Consider the following 10,363-nt stretch of genomic DNA (forward strand, 5'->3'; position numbering starts at 1 on the left):
CAGTGGAAAAGATAAGAAGAGCCACACTGCAGGGTCATGGGGCTCACATTAAAGATTCTGAATGTCATCTTAAAATAAGTGGGAAACCACTGGAGCATTTTTAAAAGGTAATAGTTTTATTTCTGTTTTTGATACATCACATTACTTGTACACTGGCTGGGAGGGGGCAAGACTGGCTGCAGGAAAGGAAGAGACCACTGCAATAGTCCTGGCGATGCATTATGTTGGGCACAATGTTTCTATGCCCAAGAATGGAGCAGTGTCCTCAGTGAAAAGAAGTGGAAAAGATCTAACAACTATTTAGGAAGCAGAATCAACAGGACATGTCCATTTGTCACATCACAGGTGAGAAAAAAGGCATCAAGGACAGTTTCTACATTCCTGCCATAGCAATCACAGGCTGTGGCATCATTTACTGAGAATGAGCATCTGGGGGGAGCAGTTCATGCACTGCTGGCAATGTCCATGAGCCAAGCAAGTGGGGAAGCCCAACAGACAGTTGGCTATGCTGGTCTAGAGATCAGAAATCAGGACTAGCTTCAATACGGAACATGTCCAAGTACTACATGTGGCCACCGAAGAAAGGAGCAGGGGAGTTCTTTGCCTATTAATGTTTCTACCCTGGTTCATAATGTGCTAAGAAAAACATTCCCTGCATCTCTTACTGTATAATGGAAAGGGTAGCAGGCATAAGATGCTATACAAGAACGAAGGAAGAGAGACCTTCCCCCAAATACTTGTTCTTACTTTAAAGAGCTCAGAAATGGAACCACACATACATGAAAACTTTATATCTGACCTGGCCGTCCAAAGCAGTGAGGAACGGAGTGCTTTAGGTTATGTTTATGGGAAAAAATGTGAAACTGTACCTGACTACCTCATCTTAGACAGAAAAACCAATTCTGGATAGATTAAAGACATACATGCCACAAAACTTTTTAGAAGAAAATAAAGGACCGTGCAATATGATGCATTTCCTAAACAAGACAAAAAAGTACACACCATCATGTAAAAGAAAATATAATTCACAGATATTAAAACGCAGACTTTTGCCTAACAAGAAAATATCAAGAATGTGAAAAACTATTAACTAACTACAACTAACTATAAACTGGGGGAAGATCATTACAACTTATAACTGATAAAGGAGAACATACACACAATTCCTACGAGTCAAGGACAAAAGGCCCAATGTTGCAATGTTTTGTACTTATGTCATTTTTGCAAAAACAGGCAAGTGTATCACATAAAGAACAAACCCTCTGGTGATGGTAATAAACTACTGGAAAAGGGGAGAAGTGGCCTCTGTTCTACCTGCACAGCAAGTACAGAAGCAACCACAACTTCTTTAGAGGATCATCTGCCAACATCCATCAAAAATACTTTTCACTTGTACTTCTAAGAATTATTCAAGATATAAACTCTGAAATACGTAACAAGATCAGTCAAGGACATATTCCGTAATACTGTTTCAGTAGCAGAAAAGTAGAAACAACTCAAAAATGTCCAACAATAGAAGATAAGGGTAAATAAATTACATCCATACACCGGAATCTGATGGAGTCACATGCTGACAAGGAGCTAAATTCATTGTTTTATGAAAAAAAAAAATCAAGATGCAGAATTGAACATTTAAAAAAGGGAAGACGGCTAGAAGGTAGAGGATGGAAAGATATTCATGCACTTAGGCACAGATAATCTCTGCAGGGTACAAAAGACACCAGTAAAAGGGATGGCTTCTGGGAAGAGGACTAAGGGACTGGGGCTAAAAACAAAGTATTTCCCCCTCATTCATTAGTCCATAGCAGCTTTAATATGGATCTTAAATGTATGTAAGCATTTCCTTCTCAAAAATAAAATCCCCTGATGAGAAAATTTCGGCTATTCTCAAAAAATACAATAAAACTATTAAGCAAATGATAGTATATGCATACTTATGAATACTATGCTCAGTAGTTGAAAAGTACAAATAAATCTGTATGCATTAATACAGAACTAGTCAAGGTTTCTTTTGGGACAGTGAAAACACTCTAAAAGTGACTGCAGTGATCCATGTCTAACTCTAAGAATATACCAGAAACTACTGAATTGTATACTTTAAAGGAGTTACTTATATAGTATATGAATCATATCTCAATAAAGCAATTAAAACACACACACACACACAGAGGCACGTGTTGTGTAACAATGGAGATGTGTTCTGGGCAATTTGTCAGTAGGAGATTTCATCACTGTGCAAACATCATAGAAGGTACATAGCACTAAACATCTAGGCTATGAGGTATAGCCTATTGCTCATAAGCTGCAAGTCTCAACAGCACTTGACTGTGCTGACTATTGAATACTGTAAGCAACTGTAACACAGTGAGTGGTATTTGTGTATCTAAACATTACCTTAACATAAAAAAGGTACAGTAAAAAATGTTACTATAATCCTACAGGATTATCATTGTAAGTGCGGTCCATCATTGACCAAAATGTTGTTATGCTATATATGACTGATACACAAGAGAGAGAACAGGATTCACAAACTATAGCACAAAATTTGGTCCTTATTGTTTTTTTCCTTTTTCTTTTTCCCCACTGTTGGTTTTGATAAATGAAGTTTAATTGGAAAACAGACATATCCATCAGTTTACACCTATCTATGGCGGCTGTCCTGCTACAATAGCAGAGTTGAGTGGTTACACTAGAAACAGCATGGACCACAGAGCCTAAAATATTTTGCTATCTGCAGACCAAAAGACTAAAATAACTTTAAGTCATACAGCTGAATAAAAAAAGTTGCAAAATTATATAGTCAATACATCATTTATGTTCTAAAACCATAAACAACATAAGACAACATCGTTTCTCTGAGTACATATAGTACTATTAGGAAACACTCTAGAAGGATAAGCACCAAACTGAAGTTACACCCAAGGTTACTTCCTGGCAGTGGCTGGCAGACAGGACTGGGTATTGGTCAAAGGGACTTTGGCTTTATTTGTAATTTATTTGAAGATTTGTTTTAAGGATGCAACATTCATGGGTTACCTAAATAATATTTTTAAAAGTGAGGTTGGTGCAAGTTACGCTAGAAATAGAACTAGGTAGAATAAAACACGTGAGCTCTGATCTTGGTCTTAATTTTACTAAGCACCACTAGAATTTTAAGTGTTCTGATCCTACGCCCACCTTTTAGTTTTCAGATCTTTATCCTGGCATTCCACTTACATTTCTCCTTCATTAACTTCATAACTGAGGTTTTCGAAAGTTGAAATTACATGGGAGATAGCCACAAAGTAGGCCCAGGCCAGCGAATTTTAGGGTCCTGTCAACAGTCAACTATTTCAGGCATATAATTCCTATTTCAGGGTCCTTCTCTTTCAGAGAAGACATGTGACTACTCCTAGTTTCAGGATGAAGATCATCTTGCAATTAGTTCATGCTGATAGTCTTGTAATCACATATTCACATAATTCATATGACCCTCATGAGAGCTGTGGGACTTTCAACATTTTTCTGCACTTCAGAATACAAGTTTGGCTGGTCTTATAATAAAGTGTACTTTAGGAAGGAGACGAAATCACTGCTAATGAGGAATTCAGGCCCTACCATGGTACATGTGTAACTTTAGACCCAACCAAGCTGCTTACCACCGTAACTTACAGAGGCAATGTGGGGGGTACAAATGATAAAATATATGTAATCGATTTTTAGGAAAATTAAGCTGAAATTCAACTGGAAGAACTAGCGAATTTAGGATAATTATTACTTTAAAAACCTTTTGGGAATGGATAGTTTTCCAAAGCAAAATGTCAAATGTAGTTTCCAACTGCATTTATTTAAACAAAATTAGAACTCTGATAACCAATTATTTTGTAGAATATTTACAAACTATATACAGCTTATGGAAAAGGCAAGTGCTCTAAATAAAAGAAAACACCCAAAATAAAAAGAGGCAAATTCAAAGGACAAGGTATCACTGGGGCCATGATATTTAAAGGAACCTGTACTATTTGCTTGAGTAATTATCAACAGGGGAAACTTGTGCAATTCTCTAATTGCAGGTACCACAGCCATTTCTGCTCCTGAAACAAAAGTAGCTAGACAGCCCCTGGTAGCACTGCTTAGTTGAAATAACCCGGGAAAATCTGGCTGTACAGAAACTACAGTTGTAAGAGGGAAAAATCCCATTCATGAAACTGATCTTTTAAACAGACTGGTTTTAACAAAACCCAATATAATGGTAACATCTTCACAAAGGAGAAAATAAGATGTTGAGTATTAAAGAGAAGCATTAAAAATTACATACATACATGCCTGAAATTTCATTTTAAGTTTCTTCTTGGGAAAAAAGATCTGCTTCTAGTAAACTCACCTCCGTGTTCTAGAAATACTCGAACACATCTTTCCTTTCCTCTTGCTGCAGAGAAATGTAGCAGGGTCCAGCCATTAGCATCTCGGCCATTTGGAGAATAGCCTTGTTCTAACATCTTCCGCACTGTGTGAACATCGCCGGCAGCCACTGCAGCCTGAATCTGCAATTCTTCCTGGAGTTCAGGGTTCCTTCGACAGTGGTGGTGTAACATCCTAGCTGAGTCCACTTTTTACAAAAGATTCATTAGGTCACAGGGATTAGCCTTTAAGGGAAAGTAGAATATATGAAATTGAGAATACTTAACTCCTGAATCCGTCTCCATTTAATATCATAGAATTTTCCATTGGTTAAATTAGTAAACCATATTCATGATAGTTTATAGTACTAGTTGACATGTAGTTAAGACAAAACTTTCAGTAATTTTCTAAGATTATAAACAATTGCTAAAGGAAAGCCAGGCATGCACATTCAAAACTCCTGAAACAAAAAATTGTTTCTGCAGCCTCCTGAAAACTTGAAGCAAAGAATCTATGAACATAACAGCATTATCATAGGTAAAATGAGAGGTGACAGTGGGCAGCTACAGGATGGGAGAGGTCAGAAGAATCAGATTAACCTGTCTTAGGAGTTCTAAATTATGTGATGCACCACAGAGAAGATTTAAGTTACATACCACTCAAAATTCTATCACAGTTAACAGTTAGTAACCATGGAGTGTCAAACAGACAAGCAATATACTATGAAGACTGAAAACATGTAATTATGAAAAGGAGTTAAAAGAAAATCTTTAGGTTGGTTATCTAAAGTATTTTAACACTATTTTAGTTTTAGCCCTAAGTGTGTAAATCTGTAGGGAGAAGAATTAGGCCCGTTTAAGTAAATTAGAATGAAATGTTTGGATCGTATTTACCTTCCTTTTGTTTATTTCTATTTCCATCCTCCCCACTTTGCTATTTGATGCTCATTTTACTATCCCTCTTTTTTTTCTGTCACATCCTCTTCTGTATTTTTCTAATCTCTGTTTTTCAGAAGTTTTACATTCTAAATATTCCAAGTAGCAAGATTATATAACTCTATGAATTTAAACAGTTATTTTAAAAGAAAAGTAGTACACTGAATTCTCTAAAAGGTCACAAAACAGGGGCGGCGCCTGTGGCTCAAAGGAGTAGAGCGGCGGCCCCATATGCCAGAGGTGGCCTAAAACTGCAAAAAATAAAAATCAAAAAAGAGGTGTATACTAAAACCCAAAATAAAATGAGACCTTCATACAAATAGAAAAAGTTCAAGTTGAAATGGTGAAAGCTGCATCTTACATGTGTACAAAAAAATTTTCATTGTGTTTTTAAATAAATACAGAAACCTAAACTAATGATCTTTTAGGAAGCCATTCTAACTGGGCTAATTTGAAGGAATAGATCAGATTTACCTCTTAATTAGTAGCTTCCATTTCTAAAAATAAAAAAAAAAAAAACACTGTAGTAAAGCCCTTTAAAGACATTTTGTTCACATATGTAGGTTAGACATCTCAGGATAGTCTTGGTACTGATAATTTCTCTTGCAAAACTTATTATAGACTATGCAAAGGTAAAGTTAAGCCTAACTTAGGTCAAATCATCAGAATTCAAATATCCCATGTTGTTTTATACATAGAAAATAGTGTCATTACATACTCACACATGTCACTAAGTGTTATAGTTTAAAAATGTCAAGTCACTGCAACATATAGCTCTTCCCTCAGAGAAAATTGAGAAATAAAAGCTTTGTTGACAATGTGTTTTCTTAATAAACAAGATTCTCACTTATCTCTTCACTTAGTTACTTCACTAAAATTGTCTCTTGTATAGAAATTTTAAGATGAGAATCCTTTCGGAATGTATTTTGGCTTATTCTCAGTACTGTAAGAAGAAATGTTGAAGACCATCAGAAGGAAGTAATAGAAACTATTACCATATGCTCACAATCACCTTTTACAGATTTTCTTTCTTAATGGAATAATGATGTTGACACTTAAATGATGTCTACCAAGCAAGAAAAATACTAAAACAAGAACCAAACTTGTTTTAGTGAATGGTATATTTAGTATACATGAACTGATTTAAAAGGGAAAAGTAAAAGCTAAAGTAAGTTTTTCCCCAAAACAGCACAGATGACCAAGGACCCTGACTCACCTTACCTTACAGAAGAGTGCCCTTTCTCCTGATATACGGATTGCCTAACAACCATTGTGCACATACAGCATCATGGGGAGGGGGCTCACAGTGTGCCCAGACTGCAGAGCAAAAAAGCCTTCTTAACCTAAAAACAAAATAACAATCACAGGAAAATTCCTTAAAATAATAAAGAATCATAGCTGTCTGCATAGTCTACTCTTTGATGCACTTAAAGTTCAGTACTTTTACAACAAATCTATAGAACAGAGAAAGAACTTAGGTCAATTCTTAGAGAAAACGATCTCACATAACATATGTTCATTTCTAATAAACATGATGTAGTTTTAGGATATTTTTCTCCTAAATGCAGTTTTATGAAAAAGAGTAAATAAAGAAAATAAATAACATATTTGGAATTTGAATGCAAGTACAGATTCTTTTTTTTCCCCTACTGAGAAAATATTTTCAGATTTACGTTATTTGAATCACTTTTTAACAAACACTATCAGCTACCTCCTCTAACTAAAACAGGACTCAAACAGGAATATGTGTGCATTCAATACAGCAAGTGGCCAGGGTGAAAATGTAATCTATGACAACTAAAAAGAGACTGTGTCTTTTAAAATGCTAGTTCTTTAAATGCCCCAAGGGCATACAGTCAATCATTTTGAAATTGTTATTCCTTTACGCATACTCCAAACTAGATAAAACATTAACAACAGTCTTTCTGGCTTCCCCACATGAACTCTGAAAAAACTCTACAACTAAAAGGAAAAGGCTCTTTCTGCACATCGATTGAACCCCAGCTCTGTTAAACTCCATTAAGGTTAACTTGCAAAGTGACTTCCACGTATCCCACCAGAATCACTCTAGGAATTATATATTGGGAGAACTATTACCCCAACCCCTGGTGGTAGATCTGATAAACCCCTCATCACTTAAACTTTCAGACGAGGAAATGCTGGGCCACCTGGCAACCTGACATGCTGCAGTATAAAAAGGTTGTAGGTACTGCTGACGGCACACCAAACTTTTCAACCAGTCTAAATTAGTGCAGTCCACTTCTACCTTTTAATCTCTTCACATCTTATTTTTCCTTGCCAAACTTCTTCAAAGAGTCTGTCAACTTGAACTTGGAAACATAATGTGAATGTGATTTAAAACTGTACCTATTATCTCTAAATAAATGAAGTAGACATAATCAGAACTTCTATAAAACATGCTGAATAATCCTTACAGAAATGGCTATTCTAAGACTGAGGCAAGAAATAATACAAGATGAGCCTGAAGCATCTTATAGAGCTAGAAAAGAGGGAAATGCTTAAAGAAAACACAGGGATGGGGTGGGTATGGCAAAGGGACACAGGAGATAACTGAAAGAGCTCTCCATGACCAAAGATGGGACAATCTGAGCAACAGAATAAAGTAGTATTAGATTATAACCCAAAGTATAAAATAAATATCAGTAAGTCCATTCTTATGAGTAACAGACTGAATAAAGGGTGAAAGAAATAAATCTTCTGTTCAGAATGCCAAATAATTTGTGTAGATAGTTCCTTCCCAAGGAGATGATAAGCATGTATGTGCACATTCATACGTTACTAGAAAAAGCTGGGTCTGGAGCTATGTGGGAACTCTAGACTATAATTTTTCTGTAATTTTAAATGATACTAAAATTTTAAAAAATGCAAATCAATGGCTCCAATTATGAGCCTCACACATTTTCACAAATGAACGTGATGAAATTATGTTTCATAAGAGTTACTTCTAAATTTCAAGCACTAACTCCATTGGCACCTTCTAAGAGTGTCTTCAGCACCCTCTACCTCCCTGGGGAAGTGGAAATGACCCTATAAAATAAAGGAAAATACCAAAGGAGGTAATTTTCTAAATACGTATGTTCAAGGTAAGTTGTCTTAAACTAATGATAACTGTGGACTCAGGAACTATTGCAGACTCAGGAATGGCTGATACTCTTGAGTATGCAATCTTTAGAAATTCCATTCTAAGTTTAACAGTTAGAAATAAGAAAAAAGCATGCAAACAAAGAAGATGTTCTTTTCTAGTCTGCATGAGAACGAAAAGAAAACAAGATCCATTTAACACCTGTCCAAAAGTATACAACCTTTACCAAATCTGAACACATTTCCTCAATTTCCTTTGGTGTTAATAATTAGACATTAATGGTTTTTTGCATATTATTTTCACTAAAAGTCCACACATTCTTAGATTAAGTGATACAAATTAGAACTGCAATTTCTGATTTCACATAAACTAGAAAAAAGATGATGGTCTGCTACTCAGAAAAAGCAGTAAGCATTTCTTTGCAAAGTAAACAAAGATTCATGCTAGTAAGGAAACAAAATCAGCAACTTAAGGACACTGGCTCTAAGAAAGAAGTTACCAAGACTTAAGAGGGAAGATGGATGCAGAAAAACTACAAAGCCCAACCTTAAAAGGCTGAGATGCATGATGATGAGCTCTATATGTATGACAAGAGTCTGGAACCCAAAATAAAGTAGAACTGTTATATTAGTATCACTCAATATAGCATAGAGTTAATGTTCCAAAACAAACGGAGTTAATGTCCTCCAAATTACTGCCTCTGTGCAATGTAAAGATTTATTATCATGCACAACTTATCTATGACATATATAAGTTTAAACAAAAAAACAAATCATCTTCATGAAGTGTGTATGAGGCAATAGAGAAAATTTTAGTGTTAACTTATCCAGACCCAACTCAAAGCTTAAATAATAAGTATTATAAATGATAAGGTATTATGAATATTATCGTACTAAGTCATGTCTGCCAATAACATCTTTGCGGCCTTATACCAGTGCTTAGAAAGTTGGCAAGAAAGGAGACAATGATTCTATTTAAGGAGTTGAGAATAAAATGAAAGGCTAAAGGTCAGGTATTAGATGTGCTAATATAAACTATATCTGACTTGAGACTTTTTAGGGATGGTAAGTACTTCTATGTCACCAAAGTTAAATGTGAACAACACAAACAGATCATGCATGTGTCATAATATTAAACAATCGGTATAAAGGATATAAGTATTTCCTATAATATACAAAGACACATGACTGAATGTCTTCAATTAACATCAATTATTCTGTGATTATAAATCTACTGTATTTGGTAGATTACCAAATAAATCAGATTTTTTTTCCAAAACCACAGGACCAGCAACAGAATTAACACAAAGTTAACTGCAGATTGAAAAATATGAACTACCTATCTGGCTATGTTGGTAAATACTGAACTGAGAGACTCACTCCCTGACCAAGAATTTAACCCAGGCTGCAGGGGTGAAAACAGAATTTTTTTTTTTTTTTAAGAAACAGAGTCTCACTTTATTGCCCTTGATCACAGCTCATAGCAACCTCCAACTCCTAGGCTTAGGTGATTCTCATGCCTCAGCCTCCCAAGTAGCTGGGACTACAGGCGCTCGCCACAACACCCGGGTATTTTTTGTTGCAGTTTGGCTGGGGCTGGGTTTGAACTTGCCACCCTCAGTATTTGGGGCCGGCGCCCTACTCACTGAGCCACCTACTCACTGAGTGAAAACAGAATTTTAATCATTAGGCTTCAAGGTGAATTCAGGTTGGTAAATAAATACCCAAATTAAATATTTTAAATGTTTGGCATAATCTAAATCAAATACTCTCAATCATGCTAATATTAGAAATAAAGTTGCACACAAACTTTATGGCCACCCTGTATAACAGATGCTAACAATTTATACATATTCCCTTATCTTAGAAAAACCATTAAAGGACAAGGTGAGCCATGAAGTACTATTTAAGTAATGAGAATGAACTGGCTGGGGAGGAGAAAGCAG

General features: G+C 35.7%; 1 protein-coding gene across 3 annotated transcripts in view; it reads right to left on the reverse strand.

The window, feature by feature from the left end:
• ASB7 (ankyrin repeat and SOCS box containing 7) overlaps nt 1-10,363 on the reverse strand; it is a 42,507-nt gene that overhangs the window by 29,391 nt on the left and 2,753 nt on the right. The window contains exons 1-2 of one of the 3 annotated variants that reach the window (XM_023512600.1): nt 6,537-6,709; nt 4,364-4,625 (exon numbers count right to left, since the gene is read on the reverse strand). In XM_023512600.1, coding sequence (XP_023368368.1) covers nt 4,364-4,574 — 211 coding nt within the window. In that variant the 5' untranslated portion in view covers nt 4,575-4,625; nt 6,537-6,709. Of the gene's footprint in view, nt 1-4,363; nt 4,626-6,531; nt 6,710-10,363 lie in introns of those variants that run through there. The other 2 variants (XM_023512601.1, XM_023512599.1) reach the window with 2 other exon arrangements.

The sequence above is a fragment of the Otolemur garnettii genome, unplaced genomic scaffold (assembly GCF_000181295.1).
Source record: "Otolemur garnettii isolate 467f Iridium unplaced genomic scaffold, OtoGar3 scaffold00029, whole genome shotgun sequence".
Classification (NCBI taxonomy): Eukaryota; Metazoa; Chordata; class Mammalia; order Primates; family Galagidae; genus Otolemur; species Otolemur garnettii.